Source organism: Periplaneta americana, chromosome 3 (assembly GCF_040183065.1).
Source record: "Periplaneta americana isolate PAMFEO1 chromosome 3, P.americana_PAMFEO1_priV1, whole genome shotgun sequence".
Classification (NCBI taxonomy): domain Eukaryota; kingdom Metazoa; phylum Arthropoda; class Insecta; order Blattodea; family Blattidae; genus Periplaneta; species Periplaneta americana.
This window is the reverse complement of record NC_091119.1, coordinates 175,489,743-175,513,289: the sequence shown is the minus strand read 5'-3', so window position 1 is coordinate 175,513,289 and position 23,547 is coordinate 175,489,743. Positions and strand designations below refer to the sequence as shown.

Genomic DNA, 23,547 nt, shown 5'->3' with positions numbered 1-23,547 from the left:
AATTTGAAAAAAAAAAAAAAATGTACCCAATGCAGGATTGTACTAAAACCGATATATCTAAACCGTTTTTAAAGATAAATTCAAACTTTTTTTGCAATGTATTTGCAAAAGCATGTTCTACAAACTGTAATAGAATTTTGATATTAGTCCCTACGTTTGTAAAATAAACAATTAAAATTTAATAACAATTTTCTGATTTCCTTTCATGCAAACAAACGGACGTATTTTCAAATGAAATCAATTAACAAAATTCTGTTACAGAGAAACGTTTCCTAATAGTCTAAAGAATGTGTGTTCTAAATTTCATGCATGTATCTTTAATAGTTCGAAATTATAACCATTTTTGTCTGGCAATGTAGCAAAAAAAAGGAAGTTACTGGAAACCGATAAAAGTGGGCGTGTGATTTAAAAATCCATAGCGCAGGAAGTTTAAAAATAACGTCTCAACATCCGATAAGGGCACAAATACCCACAAAATGTTATGCAATGCATTCCACACATATCAAAGAGTATTTTAAACAAAAAAAAATTTGAAAATTTAATTTATCGGAAACAACAATAAAAGTGGGCGAGTGATTTAAAAATTCATAATGCAGGAAGTTTAAAAATGTACACTCAACAGTCGATAAGGGCATAACTACCCACAAAAAGTTATGCTATGCATTTCACACATATCACAGAGTATTTTAAAGCATTTTTTTTTAATTTGCTCATTTTTCACCAAAAAATACCATCCTCTCCCCTTAATACGAAAGTTAACAGAAGATTTCCATTCTTTTTCCAATTTGTATAATAATTATTATAATATATATCCATAATAATAATTATTAATTAATATATAAAAGTCAACAGAAAATTTCCATTCTTTCCCCAATTTGTATAACAATTAATATTTATACTCACAGGCTACTTACAGACCTGTTACTAAATCTACGTATTACTCTGTGAAGAGATTTATTAAATCTACATACTTAGACTTCAACAAACAAAATTTGATAACTCAATCCCAAGGGAAAAAATGGAACTCTCTGCATCAAAATCCACAGTTAATTCCCGATTTGCCACGAAAATCGTCTGTAGCTGCATTTAGATTGGCAACAGGCCATGATTGTTTGGCCAAACACCTGCATAGAATTGGAATATATCAGTCCCCTAACTGCCCATTGTGCAACTCAAATCAAGAAATGGATTCGGAACACCTCAAAATCTGTGCTTCAGTGGCTGGTCATGATAATATCTTTGAAAAATATTGGAGTGCAAGAGGTCAAATGACTTTACTGTCAAACGCCTGGCATTAGAAAACAACAACAACATATTTATACTCACAGACTCTGGTGCCTTGACGAAAATCTTCGTCTTCCCAAGTTGGTACTGACTCTTCTCCATGTTTACACTTCTCATAATCCATTCAATACCTTGTCTTTCATCACCTTGCCACCTGGGCCAAGTTTCTTTGGTTAGAATAGCATACCTAAAGGATATAAAGTATATATTATTGAAATATTATAATTAACTTGCAAGAATGTATTAGGATACATTTCTTAATATTTTCATAAAAACAGATTTATGTTACTGAAGTCATAAAACGACATAAGAAACATCATGTTTACACATAACTCTTTAGAAATATTTTCTCTTTATGAAAGAGTGTAACAGTGTGAAGTTATTGGAGATTGAGGACCACCCAGATATTTAAATTTAAGTATTCGACAGAGGGAACCTTCAATAGCAAAAATTAAAGAAATAATTATCTTCCTAACAGATGGTTATTTTCAATGATCAAGGAAGTCGCACAAAACAGTGCTCTATAAGTCCTAGTAAAAATAATACATGCCCATACAATTTTACAGAAACCTATATTACAGTAACTTTGTATCAAATATTTTTACATAACCTCCTGAGTCTTGAGTGTATAGTGTATTATACTATACTTCATGCATGATTATAATATAAGATGTATGTGCAGAGATCCGAAGTAAATTTTTATTAAACTTTCTTAACTGCCTCCCATTGGAGGTAGCCCAGGACTCTGTATGCTCTCCTTGATGAATTTTACAGTGATTGACAAACAATTTTACAGTTACATACCCATGTTGGTCAATATTTAAATCCTTTGATGACAGCATTCATTGTATAGAGCACATCTAGGTCAGAAAGCATGGGTAGACATAACGGCTTGGTTAGAAAAGCCAATGTACTATGGTAGGAACAATCATGATTTTAAAATCAAATGTAGGAAACAGAAAACGGATGTAGGTAAATTCTCATTTTTAAATATAACTATAAATGATTGGAATGACCTACCTACAGCGGTCTTTGAGGGCTGTCCTTCCTTGAGGAGATTCCAGAATAACTTAAAAAGTTGTGTATAAAGTGCAAATTAAAATTAAGGTGACATTTAACATTTAATTTTTTAAGGTAACATGTATTTTATTTAGCCTGATGAGTTACTCCCTTTGAATTGTAAATTATTTAAAAATAGCGTGTAAGAGGGCCTTAGACTAGAAATGTTTAGCTTAAATGTAGTTCTGTTTATAAGTATGTATAAGGGTGTAATTATTTGTCTTATTTGAACTGTTATATCAGTGAGGCGAGGTGAGTCAGTGAAGTTATGGTTTTACAGTGCAGTGAATAGTTCCTATCAGTGATAATTTATAGCGTCAATGAAATGTGTTATAGAGTGTCAGTGAAATGTGTCCTAAAGTGTCAGTGAAATGCGTCATAGTGCCACTACAGTGAGTGAGATGAGAGTAAAGTGAAAGACTATTGAAACTTATGTAGGGCCTATACATATGTAGATTGTATTGTAAAATTAGGTATTTTATGTTTTATTATTAATTGTAATTATTGTGTTAAATTGTATTGTGTATATAACTGTATTGTGTATTGTATAATTGTATGGCGTATTGTAATTTTATTGTGTATTGTTTATATTGTGTATACCACTGCCACTGGGTGCTTGCCCACTTGCAGTGTAAATAAATACATACAAATAAAAGTGGAGGAAGTCCACAACCTTGTCTAACACCTCAATAATTTATTTCCCTCCAAGCTGATAAAGTATCACCAGTTTTTACTGCTATTGAAGTTTCTTTGTATAAGTGAAATATGTTTTGGATAATTTTATGTGGTATATTATCATTTAATAGTATGTTTAACAAGATATGGCAATTAACTTTATCGAGCTCGTGTTTGGGGGAGTTTCCTATATATAACTATTTTATACTATAGGACGTAACATTCCCTGAAAATCTTGTTCAGATATCTGTAACAGCTTTTTAGTAACGTGCACCCAAACTTCATGAAATTAATTGTCGAGTTAGGCAGTTTCTTCTTACCTTAAACTAATAGACTGTAAGGCTACAAACTCTGTAATTCAAAATTATTTCAAAATACTCGCCTGTACAGAAATTTGCTGAAAGGTCGTCTGTACGCAAAGCCAGCTCTGCGGACACGAATGTTCTCTTTCAAGCCCAAGTATTCCACTTGGTGCTTCACTCTCAGTTCTTCCCAGTCTCTTGGACGCTTCGTTTCGTTAGGCTTTATGCACCTGCAAATTATATGTACATTTCTGAGGTATTGCTCATAATGTGGCATAAAAATGTAAAACAAATACATGTACCATATACCAATAAAATTAAAATTCTACTTCACGTAATCCACATATTTGTATTTTTTTTATCATCATCGTGGTACTATTTTCGAATTTCGCGCCGCAAACACTCCCTTTAATGGCGGATGCTAGCCGATTCAATTTGTGACATTTTCCTGGCCTGCCACTCACGGGTATGTGTCGCTAGTAAGTATTACAAACTCTTTGCTTACACTTGACTTCTATGAAGTACAAACACATAACCTCAACATTTTCTCACCCTCTCCTATGGCTTTAATAAGAGAGAAGTCGCTATACACAGTGTCATTCAGGTGCTCCCAGCATTTTAACGAGACTAGCGCTGCACTGGATTTTTCCCGTTACAACTTTTGAGACGAATGAAATAGCGAAGTGAAGTATAATAACAACACAAGTGATGTTAAGACCTGGGGCTTTCTTTTGACGTATCACAACATATAGTTTCTTTGAAAAGAACGTTCATCATCATTATTGGCGTGACAGTCCTTTTAGTTTGACCTTAGCCTTCCTTTTAACAGTCATCCATTCACTTCGGTTTATGGCCCTTGCTTTCCAATTCCTTATACCTAATATTTCCGGACTCTATTATATGTTCAACCGGCTTTTGTATTGCAAAGTACAGGTTATTTTATTTTAGAAAAGGGTAAGTTGCATGGCGATGAATCGCCAACGATGAATCATAAAATACTTCAATAAATACAGCGCCCCTCTGCCATTCATGTTTATTTCATCGCGACTCAACCTTTGTAAAAGATGTTTAAAACAGTGTCTATCACCAGGCTACATCAATGTATTGTGGTACTATTTTCGAATTTCGCGCCGCAAACACTCCCTTTAATGGCGGATGCTAGCCGATTCAATTTGTGACATTTTCCTGGCCTGCCACTCACGGGTATGTGTCGCTAGTAAGTATTACAAACTCTTTGCTTACACTTGACTTCTATGAAGTACAAACACATAACCTCAACATTTTCTCACCCTCTCCTACCATGTACGAAATATCGAGGGCATTGAAACATCGCAGTGGGACGCTGTGATGAGCGGGGAAGAATGAACAGTGTTTCACCTCGAACAAGTTCGCAGTTCAATCTCTGTGCGTATTCCGAATCTCACCGGTGAGCAATCCGATGGCATCATGGTGTTCCGAATTCCACCGATGACGTTATTGATGCTCCACCGGTGTCGCACCGGTGCCATCAACTTGCAGAGGTGGTGGCAGTCTCCATCAGCCGCCATCAGTGAATCTGATTGGTTCTTGTATAGGGCGGGAATTAGCAGACGAATAACATCGTGCACTGTTGTGTCATGGCGATGTGTTCTGCTTTAGTTCTGCTGTATTGTTTGTAATGAGCACAACGTAAAAACAATATGTTAATGGCTTATGAGCGAACATGTCAACGGACCAGTTATTACTACTGGTTCAAGAAATAAATTGTTTATGCTATCTTTTCTTTGAACGAGATGGGAGTACGAAAATTTCGCAAAATTTTGCTAGCGTAGCACAGAAAACAACTTGTACAGTCGCCATGACAGCATCGATCCTTCCAGCAGTTTTGTTCCTTATTTCGCTGCAACGTGACGTCATTGATGCCACCGGTCCGGTGAGATTCGGAATACGCTGTCTGTTTATCACTGTTTCACTGTCTCAGATCACTGTGATCATAAATGAGCAATCACAGGTCGAACAGTGATCACAAAAGAGCAGTTTATCTCATCACTAACAATATATGTCAATACCTGATATAGTGAGGTGTACATTTCATCAATTCATCTACGAGCTTGTTGGCCTGAGTTCTAATTTTGTTTCCTGCAGTAGTGGGGCGAGATTTGCTGTTGCTATTTATTTGATCAGGAAAAAGACTACGAAGAAACGAGCTGAAAATAAAAAAAGAATGCAAGTCACATAATTGAAATATTCCTTCATATTGAAGTCACTTATCAGGTAACGGATATGGATATTTCCTTACTTTGTGCTGGTCTGCATGAGTTCAACCAGATCGGGGAACAACACATCGCGGTTACGATCACAGAATCCTTCTACATTGTAAGTTACAATGCCGGCATAATGATGGATGATGAAACCTTCTTTGCAGGATTGGTAGTGTTGATGCGTGCCAGATGCTGTAGTCAGTTTCTGTAATGTAAATCAATGCGCATGATTTTATATAATAAAAGGGTCAAGTTTCGGTCCCCTACGGCCACTTCCAACGGACTCCTAACCAATATTCACATGTTTATCACTGGGATTGTGGCGCTGGAAATCAATTTAGAACACATTTCAATTTTTATTGTACAATATAAATGCAATTATCACTACAATGACACAATAATTCTTGCAGATAACACAGAAACAACTTCGGAAACGCAATTAACAGAGTCGCAGTTTCACTTCACTTCCACTAGATGACTCTTGAGTTCCAGCAGGCAGGCTATAGAAGTAGCAGGGATGCCAATATCGGCAAACGAAATGAAACTGTGAGGAATGTTACAACAGGTGTGCTAAACGTTAGGAATGTTACAATAGGTGTGTAGCACATTAGGTTAGGTTAGGTTAGATTAGGTTTTGTTAGGTGTGTAAGAAAATATGAATGGTTACCACAGTTGGCGACACTGCAATCATTCTCTCACGCCACCTGAAATAACGTCACAACGACGGAATATGGCCGCCTTCTTCCGTCAAGTCCGACGATTTTCCTATATAAATAAGGAACCTATTTAGGGCGGGTTGGGTGGGACCACAGCTCTCCTAGTGATCACATCGAGTTTCTACTACTCCACACTACAAAACTAAGGTATTTTCAGTGTTTGTTTTTAATTCCTAATACTGGCAATACATGACTGAAGCTTCACCAATAAGAGTAGGCAAATAGTTTAGTAAGTGCAGTATACCAAAATTAAGGACAAGTACAAAAAAAAGTGTTTCTTTCCAATTTCCGATGATCTGTTATAAGTAGACTTCGTTGAATTACCACACGCAGCGTGCAATCAGGTTGCCGATGTACGGTAGTATAGAGGAAGTGAGCGACCGCCCGGTCTCGTAGTATAAGCAGTTCATGTTAAGAGTTGTGACCGGTCCAAATAGACAGAGCAGCTACAGCTAATGTATACCTATGTAAGAACTTGTTTTTGCATTACTGTGGTCGGAATAGTCAAAGCTTAACATTTGTTCAGTGCAGACAAGAATTCAATCAAACATACTACAATGAGAGTGTTGCTGTTCCAAATAATTGCCCATGGAATACCCTTACCCCCGCAGCCAGTCTTGACCTGTTGAAAAAGGTGATTGGATGCTGTTAATTATTATTCAGAATATTACGGCAAAATAATGGAGGTAATTGACGCATTAGATAGCACAGACAGTTCCGCTGTTGCAGCTGTAAAATCATTGCCTTCTGAACAGCTATTGGAAGATATTCTGTTCATTGACTCTAATTTTAAAATCGTGTCCAAAAGCATCACCCTGTTAGAATCGTCTAAACTACAACTCTCAGAAGCCCTTAATATAGTGGATGAAGTATCACATATCGTTATCCAAAATAATAATTCACTAATTTAAGAAAAAGTGAAATGTGAGTTGAGAAACGTTATTGCTAAAAATTCTGCCTATTCACAACCTTCGTATTATGAATGCTGTACTATCAGGTCACGACAAGACGTCTGAAGTTGGTGTACTAAAAAGTAGTGACTTTCCGTTCTTCAAATATGCACGTATTACATCGTGTGATGTTGAACGTACATTTCCCAATATAAAAACTGTTTGTGACCTTCGGAGGAGATTACTTTGCAGTCGCTCAAAATGTATGTAACTCTTCACTGCAATGCACATATTCAAGAATGATGTATCTTACATTAAATTTTAAGAGTTAATATATCTCACTATAAAATAATTGTGTATTTACATGTTTAGACATTTCCTACTTCAAAGATCATTCATTATATTTCTTGAATGCAGGATACAGGTTTTATTGTAACCGCAGTATACTGCTCAGTGTTTACATCTGAGGCATACTCATTCCTTTCCACGCTCCCTTGTCATACAGTCTATACTGTGTGCGCAGTAAACCTTGCGATTCTCGTGGCAATTCCACGAAGTCTATTAATGATTTTTCTTCTATTTCTTAATTGGATGTATACTGTACCAGCGGTTCTCAACCAATGGTACGTGAGCCACTCCTGGGTGGTACTTAAAATGTGAAATAAAAATCTGAATTATCATAAAATATACAGTACATTAGCTGTTTTTAAACTTCAAACAATGAAAAAGTAAGTAAATGATTTCATTCATGTGTGTTTTAATATTTCTTATTGTTGGCGATTTCACCAGACCTCGTTAATGTAAATTCAGTAATATCCAGTAAAACACACAGCTAGTACTAAATAAATTCGAAAATCTTGAAATTGGATTTTATTATCGTTGTGGCTCTGGATGAATTAGCCACATAGGCCATGGATGAAATAACACAAAAATCGCAACATTCTTCAATTTTACAAAGAAGTCAAAAGTTCATTAATTATGCTTACTTTCTGTAAATCCTGGTCGACACCTTCCGAAACGGCATGCATAGTGGCACAGACATCATCCATCACAGAGAACAGTCCAGGCGGTCGCTTGCTCTCTATAAGATCGCATACCACCTTGTTATTGAAGTAGTCAATAGGAGTCCACTTGATATTTTCCGCAACATATTCTTCCTGAAACAATAACAAATTAAATGGGATTAGTTTAAAAATCGCAGCTTCATAATTACATTAAACAAAAGGAGAAAAGTATATTCTATTACCAATTTTGACTATACTGACATTTTACTGACTGCCCTTTCCAGCGACAACAAAACGAAACTTCAACGTGCTCATAATTTGTGTGTACGTTTTGTAGGCAATGTTCGTAAATATGATCATATTACTCCATCCCTGGAAGCAATAGGTTGGCTTAAACTAGATAAGAAAAGAAATTTACATTCACTTCTCCTTCTCTTTGAAATCTTGAACTCTTCTATTCCTTCGTACCTGTCGTCTCGCTTCACTTATCTTTCTTCCCACCATAATCTTAACACACGCTCTCGCTATGAAATAATACTAACAATACCATTCCATCACACATCCTCATACTCATCCTCTTTCACAATAGCCCTGCCAAGACTCTGGAATTTGCTACCTGCTAGCATCAGGGACTGTCGAAATAAAATTGAATTCAAACGCAAACTTACTAGGCACTTGGTCAGTAATTGAGACTCGTTCAGACATGGTTTCTTGTAAATAGTTCTCTTAATCTATCACAAAATATCTCAATATATGGTAATTTCATCACTATAGAATTTTGTTATTCTAGGTTTAATTTGTAATTCAGTAAATACAAAAATATTCTTTGTTCTTAACTTCTATGATAAATTGTCTAGCCATCATTAATCAGGTAATCTTGTCGTACTTTAATTTTTATTGTAATTGTAATTGTAAATTTAATATTAATTGTAATTTTATTCTTCATATTATAGTTTTAATCCCCTGGTAGAGGGGCAGAGAAGGCCTGATGGCCTTATCTCTACCAGGTTAAATAAATAAATACTAAATACTACTAATAATGAGAGGAGTTCGATCCGGTGCTGGGGTTCCTTGGTTCGATACCCAGCGTCGGAACGAATTTTTCTCCGCTCTTAATAAATAATAGGCTAATCTTTTTGGATTCTATATAAACTAGAATACAAGTATCAAGTGATGAATATGTGAGGAAAATGTGAAAGAAATAATTGAACGTTGTATAGGCCTAATATAAGAAAGAATTTTAATTCCTGTAAGGCACCTGAAAAACGATGTGACATAGAACACAGCAGTGTGTATCACAGACGTAGATACTGTTCAAGAATGTCACAGTAAATTGTCCTTGCAATGCTGTCCTCACTAAGGGAACATGAACCTGTCATCTTATCGTGTATTAGACTACACAGGATTTCTTACGTTTTTATTCAACGTACATAAAACGCGTCATAAATGCTTAAAATTAAAATGCCCCAGGACGAATGGAAATATTAAGGGAAGAGGATGGTATTTTTTGGTGAAAAATGAGTAAATTTTCAAAAAACAATTTTTTTTCCTTAAAATACTCTGTGATATGTGTAGAATATATTGTACAGGGACATCATTTTATTTTTACTTCAATTTTTATTGTACCTGAGTTTTTGAATGTACTTTTCAAAACACAATTTTTTTCCTTAAAATACTCTGTGATATGTGTAGAATACATTGTACAGGGACATCATTTTATTTTTACTTCAATTTTTATTGTACCTGAGATTTTTAATGTACTTCACTCCCACCCCTTCTACTAAGGAAGTTCCAACTCCACACAGAACCAAGACCGCAGATAGTAAGCAGTACTGAGTTACTGGGTATAGTACGTTCCAGAAACATGTTCGCGTTTTCCAGTGACGAAAGAGCTTTCAATATTGAATCATAATTTCGCACAGGTACTGTCCGTTTGCCTACGTCGCATCCCGATTTCCCCCACCTGCTTCTGCTCGCCCCTCTGTAAAAGCTGGGCTGTCTTAGCTCTTTTCTGAAAACATTAATTTCTCTTAGGAATTGGACGTTTACGTAATATTATACAGCTGTTTAATTTAACTTAAATAAAAGGGCCTCGTTAAGTAATTAACTGTCACGTGATTTCCTCCCTTTCTACAATCCTGCGGCATAACCACTTGGACGGACAGTAGATAGCATGTCTGAGTAATTTTATATTTTCGGGTCGGGCAGAAGTGAAGATTGAATTCACAGTACGTAGAGTAGGTACAGAATTATTTCAACATGAGTTACTAGTACGAAGGACGAAACTGGCAATTGGAATTAGATGCAATAGTCTATAGTGCGATAATATGCACAAAAGAACTGAAGGCTGTATCGAAATTAACGGCCACCATTTTCAAAATTGTGTTTAAATATTCATATTATGATTATTTTTCAATTTAACTTCTTTCTCTATATTGTACGCTAATGTGCTGTAGACAGTATACACTGCATAATGAATACGTTCGCATGGATAACTCACTTCGTGAGTAAAAACACTTATTCTTAATACAGTACTGTACTTTGATTAAAGAAAAACCTAATGAAAATTATCAAACTCAAAATCGCGATATTTCCTAGTTTACGTAAATGGATGAACTACTTTTCTTCCATCCTATACCTAGTAGAGTGATTTGTGTTTTACGCCAGTATCATCGAACTCCAGCCTTGGAGGGGGGAGCAAGCGGTGTTTCCGGTTCTCTAAAGGTACAGACAGGTTAATATTAAAAATGTTAGTAAAAATAAAATGATGTCCCTGTAAAATACTTTGTGGGTATTTGTGCCCCTATCGAATGTTGAGACGCCATTTTCAAACTTCCTGCGCTCTGGATTTTTATATCACACCGCCCTTTGTTTGTTGTTTCCGGAACTTCATTTTTTTTTCAAAACCAAATTTTTCTTTAAAATACTCTGTGATGTTTGTGGAATACATTGTATAACTTTTGTGGGTATATGTGTCCTTATTGGATGTTGAGACGCCATTTTTAAAGTTCCTGCGCTCAGGATTATTAAATCACACCCCCTTTGATTGCTGTTTCTGGAACTTTATTTTTTTGCTACATTGCCGGACAAAGTCAATATAATTTTTTAACTATTAAAGATATATAAATGAAATTTAGAATACACATTCTCTAGACTACTAGGAAACTTTTCTCTGTAACGGAATTTTCTAATTGATTTCATTTTAAAAATAAGTCTCTCTGTTTGCAAGAAAGAAAATTAAAAAAATGTTATTAAATTTTAATTGTTTATTTTACAACTATAGGAACTAATATCAAAATTCTGTTACAGACAGTTTGTAGGGCGTGCTTTTACAAATAAATTGTAACAAAGTGTTTGAATTTATCTTTAAAAATGGTTTAGATATATCGAGTTTAGTAAAATCCTGCATTGGGTACATTTTTTTTTTTCAAATCTGGCTCCAAAATAATTTTTTCAAAATATTTATATTTGGCTGAGTTGCTATAGCCATAAGCTCCCTACATACAAAAAATTAATACTTTACACCAAATAGGAAAAAAAGTTTTAAAAAGTACCGTCCTCTCCCCTTAAGTTCCGAGCAACAATTCTTCATCTCCTTTTTCGATTGACCTCCTAATCCATCACTGACCTTAACTTAGAATCGAGATCACAGCAAATATAGCCTACTACACAGAACTGCCATTAACCACGAACACCATTTGGACGTGCCAAGATTTGAACCAAGTTCTGTAGCGTGAAAAGACTATGAACATTCAGCTAACGGCACTCGAGATAAATCAATCATGTGTGACATTCATTCCACTGACTAAGAAGGTCATTAAACGCACGATGAACTGCAGATATTAGAAAAACGTACTCAATTTCATCTGCCATTCATCACGACGTATTTACTTCCACTTCCTTCACTTGTTTCCTAATATTTAACAATACATGTGACAATGATATGCATCGGTACATCAAATTATGTAACGTAATTGAATTAAATTCTATAGCATTACTGTAACGAATATAATCCTAAACATATTCATCAAGGCAGGATCTTGGTTTTTATGTTGTCAGAGTTTAATGACATGTAATTACAGAAGATAATTCTGCACATAATTTCACTAACTTCCTGCAATCGCAATACATTAAACTAGACACTGTCAGTTATTCAATGGACACAATTTCGAAAAGGATGTGTATAGCTTTATATTCATAGTTGAATTATTTAGTTGATGTAAGGGGGATTTTTTTCCACGTCATCAATAAGAATGGCAACAGCAAACTATAGAATTTAAATTTCCCCACATGACATCATATGAAGATTAACACTTTCCAGAACTGAAATTTTCAGTTGTGAACGAAGTCTGTAAATTCCCCTCTGAAATATTTAATACAATACCCTTTCATTGCACGTTCGGAGCCAGTTGAGGGGGCTTTGAAGGACTTCTCTCGTGTTCTTCTGTCCACCCAGATTTCACAAAACTACAGCGCCATCTAAAGGTACGGTCACACGTCGCTACTTTTGCAGCGACGCAGTACAAAAAACTGCGCAACTCTCGTACTGCGACGTGTGAACAACGATACAACCCGAAAAGTAGCGGCTGCCGAACCTGCTGCCCGCTACTTTTCCATGCTGCGCGCAGCTTAAAAGTAGCGACGTGTGAAGAGGGTTCTCAGGGTTGCAGCCGCAGCATTTTGATATCGGTTTTGTTGAAACTTTTGCTGCGGTTGCGACCAGTGTTGCCACCCAAATGTGCCAATGATACTTTTATTGTTTGGATATATTTTAATGTTAGATGTAATGAAAATAAATTATTTGTAACAGTCATTAAATGCACAACACAGTTTGAGCATATTTTCTGGGGATATAATTCACTTTTTTAATTTTCTGTAGCGTAGTTTCAAACAGGAGGGTTGCCAACATTGATTACGTGAATATTCTGTTGGTTATCATTTAAGTATATAAGCATTTTTAAAAGCTTTATAGTAAAAATAATGCCAATTTCTGAATACTAGTTAGGACAGAAAAACAAATAATAGATAAGGAAGCTTTCGCATGAGTTTCTTATTAATGCGAACATAACCACAAAATGTATATTGAGAAGTCAACACGGAGATGGAAACCTGCAGCATGACTGCGGCTGCAAAAGTAGCGCCTTGTGTGTGAACAGACTCGCAACCTCCAATTGCAACTTTTGCAGCACTCGGGTTGCGCAGCACGAAAAGTAGCGTGCAGCGCGCTACTTTTGGCTTACGTGTGAACACGACACGCAACTTTTGCAGCTGCAGTACAAAAGTTGAGCAGCAAAAGTAGCGAGTGTGACCGTACCTTAAGGACGCTTCGTGTATCACCAATCTCATCGACGCTAAATAATCTAGTAGTTGATAGAGAGTCCTTAAATAGCCAAATAAAAAAAAAACAAGGATTTGTAGCATTGCGAATACAAAATGCCGTATCTTTGCGATATTTTGGAATTTGGAAATAAATGAAAAAATGAAAATAATCACACTTTTATGCTTTTTAAGACAGAATTAGAAGCTCAATGTTGACTTAGGCGAAGATAAGGTTCCTTTTCCTGTGGACAGTAACATTTATAGGTATAAAAAATTATAACTGTGCATCAATTACGAAAGAGTTTTCAAATTTCACCATCACTTTCCTTTAATATAAGAAACGCTATAAATTTACGCATCAACCTAATATAAATGCATAGCTTTATATAACAATGTCTAAGCACATGTTAATATCTTAATATACGATTCTTACCTGTATTAATGACTAGGCCTATTGAAGTGACACCATTGTGAATTATTGCCTCTTTACCCTTTCACTAAACTTAATATTCATTACTTTATTAACTGTTTTTCTACTGTTTATGCAATGATTATCGATAGCCTACCGTTAAAATGAACACCATGAAGTTGGCAGTACTTTATTAACTGTTTTTCTACTGTTTGTGCAGAGATTATAGCCTACCGTTAAAATGAACACCATGAAGTTGGCAGTACTTTTATTAGTTGACATATTCAAATGAGTGAGTCGTTGGAATATGGGGTCTCAGCAATCTTGACGTTTAATTAGTGATTTTCACACCGTCTGTGGCGTATAGTGAAGTTAATTTAAAATGAATGTTAAGTTTAGTGAAAAGGGTGAAGAGTTAATAATTCACAATGTTTCTAAGTTTCAATTTTCGAAACCCTGTACTGTAAGATTAAGATATCGATGTAGAAACAAAAAATGCAGTTCATTTATTGTGTGTGATCAATAAAAAAGTGTTATTTTAAATAGCAAAATTGATCATATCCTAGACCTATCTGATTTCAATACAGCTATCACTGTAATATTTTTAAGTAATTTATTTATTTTATAACAATCACTTTCGTGTGTACTATGACCATCGGGGCGCAACTATGCCATGTTCATCCTGCTACCTGATTTATTCGGGGCGCAACTATGTCATGTCCATTCTGCTACCTGATTTATTCGGGGCGCAACTATGCCATGTCCATTCTGCTACCTGATTTATTCGGGGCGCAACTATGCCATGTCCATTCTGCTACCTGACTTATTCGGGGCGCAACTATGCCATGTCCATTCTGCTACCTGATTTATTCGGGGCGCAACTATGCCATGTCCATTCTGCTACCTGATTTATTCGGGGCACAACTATGTCATGTCCATTCTGCTACCTGATTTATTCGGGGCGCAACTATGTCATGTCCATTCTGCTACCTGATTTATTCGGGGCGCAACTATGTCATGTCCATTCTGCTACCTGATTTATTCGGGGCGCAACTATGCCATGTCCATTCTGCTACCCGATTTATTCGGGGCGCAACTATGCCATGTCCATTCTGCTACCTGATTTATTCGGGGCGCAACTGTCATGTCCATTCTGCTACCTGATTTATTCGGGGCGCAACTATGCCATGTCCATTCTGCTACCTGATTTATTCGGGGCGCAACTATGCCATGTCCATTCTGCTACCTGATTTATTCGGGGCGCAACTATGTCATGTCCATTCTGCTACCTGATTTATTCGGGGCGCAACTATGCCATGTCCATTCTGCTACCTGATTTATTCGGGGCGCAACTATGCCATGTCCATTCTGCTACCTGATTTATCCGGGGCGCAACTATGCCATGTCCATTCTGCTACCTGATTTATTCGGGGCGCAACTATGTCATGTCCATTCTGCTACCTGATTTATTCGGGGCGCAACTATGTCATGTCCATTCTGCTACCTGATTTATTCGGGGCGCAACTACGCCATGTCCATTCTGCTACCTGATTTATTCGGGGCGCAACTATGCCATGTCCATTCTGCTACCTGATTTATTCGGGGCGCAACTATGCCATGTCCATTCTGCTACCTGATTTATTCGGGGCGCAACTATGTCATGTCCATTCTGCTACCTGATTTATTCGGGGCGCAACTATGTCATGTCCATTCTGCTACCTGATTTATTCGGGGCGCAACTATGTCATGTCCATTCTGCTACCTGATTTATTCGGGGCGCAACTATGTCATGTCCATTCTGCTACCTGATTTATTCGGGGCGCAACTATGCCATGTCCATTCTGCTACCCGATTTATTCGGGGCGCAACTATGCCATGTCCATTCTGCTACCTGATTTATTCGGGGCGCAACTGTCATGTCCATTCTGCTACCTGATTTATTCGGGGCGCAACTATGCCATGTCCATTCTGCTACCTGATTTATTCGGGGCGCAACTATGCCATGTCCATTCTGCTACCTGATTTATTCGGGGCGCAACTATGTCATGTCCATTCTGCTACCTGATTTATTCGGGGCGCAACTATGCCATGTCCATTCTGCTACCTGATTTATTCGGGGCGCAACTATGCCATGTCCATTCTGCTACCTGATTTATCCGGGGCGCAACTATGCCATGTCCATTCTGCTACCTGATTTATTCGGGGCGCAACTATGTCATGTCCATTCTGCTACCTGATTTATTCGGGGCGCAACTATGTCATGTCCATTCTGCTACCTGATTTATTCGGGGCGCAACTACGCCATGTCCATTCTGCTACCTGATTTATTCGGGGCGCAACTATGCCATGTCCATTCTGCTACCTGATTTATTCGGGGCGCAACTATGCCATGTCCATTCTGCTACCTGATTTATTCGGGGCGCAACTATGCCATGTCCATTCTGCTACCTGATTTATTCGGGGCGCAACTATGTCATGTCCATTCTGCTACCTGATTTATTCGGGGCGCAACTATGTCATGTCCATTCTGCTACCTGATTTATTCGGGGCGCAACTATGCCATGTCCATTCTGCTACCTGATTTATTCGGGGCGCAACTATGCCATGTCCATTCTGCTACCTGATTTATTCGGGGCGCAACTATGCCATGTCCATTCTGCTACCTGATTTATTCGGGGCGCAACTATGTCATGTCCATTCTGCTACCTGATTTATTCGGGGCGCAACTATGCCATGTCCATTCTGCTACCTGATTTATTCGGGGCGCAACTATGCCATGTCCATTCTGCTACCTGATTTATTCGGGGCGCAACTATGTCATGTCCATTCTGCTACCTGATTTATTCGGGGCGCAACTATGCCATGTCCATTCTGCTACCTGATTTATTAGGGGCGCAACTATGCCATGTCCATTCTGCTACCTGATTTATTCGGGGCGCAACTATGCCATGTCCATTCTGCTACCTGATTTATTCGGGGCGCAACTATGTCATGTCCATTCTGCTACCTGATTTATTCGGGGCGCAACTATGCCATGTCCATTCTGCTACCTGATTTATTCGGGGCGCAACTATGTCATGTCCATTCTGCTACCTGATTTATTCGGGGCGCAACTATGCCATGTCCATTCTGCTACCTGATTTATTCGGGGCGCAACTATGCCATGTCCATTCTGCTACCTGATTTATCCGGGGCGCAACTATGCCATGTCCATTCTGCTACCTGATTTATTCGGGGCGCAACTATGTCATGTCCATTCTGCTACCTGATTTATTCGGGGCGCAACTATGTCATGTCCATTCTGCTACCTGATTTATTCGGGGCGCAACTACGCCATGTCCATTCTGCTACCTGATTTATTCGGGGCGCAACTATGCCATGTCCATTCTGCTACCTGATTTATTCGGGGCGCAACTATGCCATGTCCATTCTGCTACCTGATTTATTCGGGGCGCAACTATGCCATGTCCATTCTGCTACCTGATTTATTCGGGGCGCAACTATGTCATGTCCATTCTGCTACCTGATTTATTCGGGGCGCAACTATGTCATGTCCATTCTGCTACCTGATTTATTCGGGGCGCAACTATGTCATGTCCATTCTGCTACCTGATTTATTCGGGGCGCAACTATGCCATGTCCATTCTGCTACCTGATTTATTCGGGGCGCAACTATGCCATGTCCATTCTGCTACCTGATTTATTCGGGGCGCAACTATGTCATGTCCATTCTGCTACCTGATTTATTCGGGGCGCAACTATGCCATGTCCATTCTGCTACCTGATTTATTCGGGGCGCAACTATGCCATGTCCATTCTGCTACCTGATTTATTCGGGACGCAACTATGTCATGTCCATTCTGCTACCTGATTTATTCGGGGCGCAACTATGCCATGTCCATTCTGCTACCTGATTTATTAGGGGCGCAACTATGCCATGTCCATTCTGCTACCTGATTTATTCGGGGCGCAACTATGCCATGTCCATTCTGCTACCTGATTTATTCGGGGCGCAACTATGCCATGTCCATTCTGCTACCTGATTTATTCGGGGCGCAACTATGTCATGTCCATTCTGCTACCTGATTTATTCGGGGCGCAACTATGCCATGTCCATTCTGCTACCTGATTTATTAGGGGCGCAACTATGCCATGTCCATTCTGCTACCTGATTTATTCGGGGCGCAACTATACCATGTCCATTCTGCTACCTGATTTATTCGGGGCGCAACTATGCCATGTCCCATCTGCTACCTGATTTCTTCGGGGCGCAATTATGCCATGCCTAGGCCTCCCAATTGACCGCGGGGCGCAACTATGCCATACCGACACAACTATGCCCAGAAAACGGGGACCCTTTTTTATCTGCTGCATCTGACCTGACCGTGGGGCGCAACCATGCCCTGCCCCTTTGTTGGTGTCACTTGTGGGGTCCAGACTTGTCTTCGGACAGTTGACTAAACACCAACAACATGTATATATACGTCCATCTAAAGAGTTTCTGTTCTTACTGGCTGGATCTCGACGCAGAATTATCCTGCAGAGCCTGATGCAATAATCGCGAACCTCACGCCCGGACCTCCCGGGTGCGCTACTTAACCCCGCCCACCTATAAAGTGTTTTTCCAGGTTTGATGGCCATCGCGAACGTCGCCCTGCTGGTCACTGCGAGCCTGGCACAGACAGACAGCAGATCTGAACCCACTCAGCGTAACGCAAAGGTTAGTTAGCGGTGAAAGTTGGCTGGCACCCAGACACAAAAGCGAGGACTCCAAATGTTATAGTTAATATCATACGGTCTACATTCAACGTCAGCTTGTACGTGTATCAATATTTGAAAATCTGCTTCTAGGCATAGTTCCCAAACGGAACAAGTACTCTATTACATGAAATAGCAGGCTTTCACGATAATTCAGTTGTAAAGAAGAAATCAAAGTCTTGAACCGTGAGTTCAGATCTACAGTGTCTACCAAAAGTTTAGGGTAAAGTTACCAGATTTATTTTCACAATTCCCGGGGACAGATATCGATATATACAATACACAATACAAATAATAATCATTCTATTTAACTACTACTGTTCTCCAACCAGATCAACCGTGAAAGGAATGTGCTTACTATTGCGTCATCTATTGGAACGAAGTAGATAGATATTATTACTGTTATAAGGTTAGTTTAAAAACCATACGCTCTCCTACATATGTTATTTCCTGTATGGAGGGATTAAAAGACCAGGAGATTAACAGTGATCTAATTTTGTAACTAGGGTAGTATCAATATGTGTTTATCAATGTTATGGTTTGTGCTGTGAGAGCTAGCCAATAGAAATAAGAATACCCACGTGTGTGACCTTATGACATCAACATTCATTCACAGCATTACCCCGCTTCGTCTCATTCCCCAAAGACTTTCTCGCGGTTGGAGTACAGTACTTAAACTCAGGGCCGTATTCATAAACATTCTTAGCGCGGGCTTCCAGTGGATGATCAGCGAACTAACGTTTTTCGTATTCATAAACTAGTGTTAGCGATATGATATGATATGAATCCTGTACAAGTAACCAGTCGGTAGTGGGGGCTAGTTTAGCACGCTCGTAGCGCGGGCTAGCGAAATGTCTATGTATAGCACCCTTAGGGCCGAATTCATAGACATTCTTAGTGCGGGCTTCCGGTGGATGATCAGGGAACTAACGTTTTTCGTATTCATAAACCAGTGTTAGGGATATGATATGATATGATATGATATGATATGATATGATATGATATGATATATGATATGATATGATATGATATGATATGATATATGATATGATATGAATAGGGACAGGATTTTTATGTAATTACATATAATATTCCTTTCAACCTAACCGTATATAAATAACAAATATTTACGAATCTTGTAATTACCATTAATATATTAAGATTTGATACTACATATTTTTACATATTTACCCCACATTACATATTATGGCTTGATATTATATAAATCTACATATTTAGGGGGTTTATTCATTTTTACTTGTATAAAGGGGGGGGGGGACTTCTGTTAGGGAAGTTTACAACTTGAAATACACACATTTAAAAAGCCTTTTTACCTACCCAAGAAAATATATATTTCGGCACGAAACATAACGTCCTTAGTTCCAGACAAACAACAGTTTGTAAATGCCTATAGTTTGAGGTTTTAGTAGGTACTGTGTTCCTTACAGGGAGCAGCTAAAATGCATATGTCCCACATCTCCTCTCATTTTCTCCTAATCCAGTAAAGCGAAACAGTGCTTGCAGTAATGTTGTGTCATTCATTTCACTTAGTTCTCTAGTTTTAGTACTTACAGTATAAAGTGCAAGTGAGTTTATCTACTGCTTTTGACTAACTAAAATGGCCCCTGTATCTTCAATCCTAACGACAAAAATAAAATCATGGATTGCGATGGACGAAGGTTTCACTACAGATGGAAAAATTGCAATGTGTCAAGTATGCGGTAAAAAAAAGTCGGGTGCTCTATGAAATCACAACTGGAGAGTCTTACCTATCCTATACCTGCCACATATTGATATTAAATATTTTCATGATTTTACATATTTTGGTACATATTCAGCTTATTTTTCTTACATAAATATGTACATATTTCACACCCTGATATTACATAAAAATCCGGTCCCTAGATATGATATGATATGATATGATATGATATGATATGATATGATATGATATGATATGATATGATATATGATATGATATGATACGATACGATATGATATATGAATCCTGTACAAGTAACCAGTTGACAGCCGGGGCTAGTTTAGCACGCTCGTAGCGCGGGCTAGCGAAATGTCTATGAATATCACCTTTAGTATTTTCAAACCAGGACTTCTCAGAATCCCAATTTTGCAGCAAATGCCTGGCAGGTTATGTTGAAGTTGGTTAAGATAGCAAGCATGGCTTGTACAGTTTCTGAACTCATTCTGAATTTTTTGGATCGCTCCACCATCTTCATAAAAGAAAAAAAAAATTCTTCACTGAACATTACTTCCAGGAAGATGCGGAAATATTTCGATCAATTTCTGGAATTGTACATAGAAAATCATTTTCCCGGAGAAAATTAAAAAAAAAATCGCTCTATTTTGAGCAAAGAGTAGCATTTTCTTCATTTCACTTTGCTATTTTCTCTGAAATCACATAAATTTCTTCAAGCAAGAAATTTCATAAAATAAATTATTTCATCCAGGTCAAGTTCATCTACATTGGAAGAAAAATAATGGAATGTCTCTTTAAATTTTTCTCTTTCTGGAAATCTGGAGGACATCTTAGCAATATACATCCCACAGATGCGTTGTGAATAAATACCCCAGGCACTGAGATATTCAACAGCATTTTCATAAAATTGTAATAATTAACACTTAAAATCCGCGGGTATCTGGGGACAAATTATTAAATTTCGGGACATTTTGGGACGAAATTTGTTCGGGGACAAAAAGCAAAATTCGGGTAATGTCCCCGGGAAACGGAGACATCTGGTAACCTTAGTTTAGGGTCACATAATATTAATGTTATTTTTAATCGGTTATTAAGTGACGTAAGACTGATTAGTCTAATGTGTTACTAGCCAGCAATGTATGCAATTAAGGGGAAAGGAACTGGTCAACCTACCCCGTTATCACTTGGCTTAGTTGCCTTATTGGTGTCACCTATGAGGTTCAAACCTGTCTTCGGACAGTTTACTAAGCAACAAATTACGTAAGTCAACTGCAAGGTTTTACAGCGTCGCTGGAATTGGTGACAGCAAGATAAGATAGTATTTTGTCCACCTAATATCAAGAATTCGCTATTTCGTCAAACCAACTTGCGCATGAGGGGAAGAAGAAAGTAGACTGGGAGCTTCCTTCTCTTGCTACGCTTCCACTTGCACCAAAACAACCCCTACCATAAGGTTCTTATTATGAGCTACGGCGCACGCATGTATTTGGTTTCACGAGATAACTAATGACCTGTAAGCGTACCTAGTGTACCTATATACAGGATGTTTAAAAAGCATTTAACATTTTGAAAAATGGTAGTATTCCCTGAAATATGAAAAAAGTCTAATAAACATGAATGTGTCCTAAAATTAACATCTTCCGATACATGAGTACTTGTTCATCAACAACATAGGAGATGCCCAATGTGATTTTCATTTAAATCTAGGGCATTCAATATTATGAGAGGCTGTAGTATTCATCAATGTAGTCAAAGACAATAATAGTAAATTATGCAACGCTTGCGCTCGTTTCATAATATTCATGCGAGCGTCTTAATTACCATTATAGTCAAGTTTCATAGGACTTTTTATGCTCGACCACATTTCTAACTTGAAATTATTTAAAAGTATTCATTTTATTCTTATCTGACTGAAGAGCGGAACCGATCTTGTGCAATAGCTCGTAAATTGTGAGATGTGCGCAGACGCGAAAATACTGAATTTTTCCGAGAAACAAATGTCCACATTGACCTTGATATAATCTAGAGAGTAAAATAAACATTAATCTTGATATAACATTGAAATTAAATTAGACATTGAAAAACGAGATGACAAATTGAATTTATTTGAATATTATTTACAATTAACGCTAATTATTATAGTAACAGAACTGCCTTTATTACAAATGTAGGTGATTTATTTTGCAATTGGTGAAATGAATTTGCGGGAATGTGCTTTGTGAAAGGCTGGAAGATGACGGTGAATTGATATTAATTTGTGTGTTGTTTTTTTCGACTGAGTTTAATATTGTATTTGAGATTTCAATTTTATTTTGGATTGATTCTTCAACATAACCTTCTGCGACAGTATTGGATTTCCAGCCTCCGTTACGTTTCGCTAGTTGTCTTTCGATTGCATATCCGAGAATAATCGATACTTGCGCTTCATATTCCTACAATGGTATTTTCTGATTGGTGGAAAACCTGAACTTTAATGAATAGATGTACTTTAATGAGATCCGTTAAAGGGCTGCTACCAGATGTATAATTACTACATTTCGGCATGGTCGAGCATAAAGTCCAATAAACATGTGTCCTTAAATTAATATATTCCGAGATGTGAATACTTGTTTATCATCATAAGAAATGCCCAATATGATTTCCATTCATTTTTAACGCATCCTTCTGCCCTATGTCTTAAGAAATCGCCGCTTTTACCTTTTTGTTTACTGTATTTCCGATTGATATGTATTACCAATAAGAAACTAGCAAAGCGCTCACATTAGAAGATATGGTGTTCTTTCAAATTTCAAAGCCTTGTTTCGTACAAAATTTGATTTTCTTCCAAAATTTCTGTATTCTATCCCAAAGTGTGTATCGCGCCGTTTTCCTCCACTTTTAATACTTGTATGGTAAATAACTATTTCTGCATCATCAGGATAATTTTTATACTTACTATAATGATGAAGTAAAGAAGGAAAAAATTAACATAAGAAAAATTATATTTGAAGAGCTTACGAAAATGAGGAACAACTTTAAATATTTCCTTATCGACAGATACTCCAATTACTTTTCACTGACCAAGCGTTCTGTTCTAAAATAACGCGCTAAAACGTCAGGAGACCTTGCCACTATAACGTTGCCAGTGTAAAGGCTGGTTCACAATAAACCGGAAACGGAAACGACAACGAAAAT

At 37.6% G+C, this 23,547-nt stretch overlaps 1 protein-coding gene across 1 annotated transcript in view; it reads right to left on the bottom strand.

Moving 5' to 3' along the window:
- Positions 1-23,547, bottom strand: part of LOC138696851 (unconventional myosin-Ie-like) — a 277,651-nt gene that overhangs the window by 29,721 nt on the left and 224,383 nt on the right. Inside the window, exons 11-15 of the mRNA XM_069822299.1 lie at positions 8,153-8,323; positions 5,599-5,765; positions 5,369-5,506; positions 3,401-3,550; positions 1,327-1,471 (exon numbers count right to left, since the gene is read on the bottom strand). Of these exons, the coding sequence (XP_069678400.1) occupies positions 1,327-1,471; positions 3,401-3,550; positions 5,369-5,506; positions 5,599-5,765; positions 8,153-8,323 (771 nt within the window). The remainder of the gene's footprint in view (positions 1-1,326; positions 1,472-3,400; positions 3,551-5,368; positions 5,507-5,598; positions 5,766-8,152; positions 8,324-23,547) is intronic.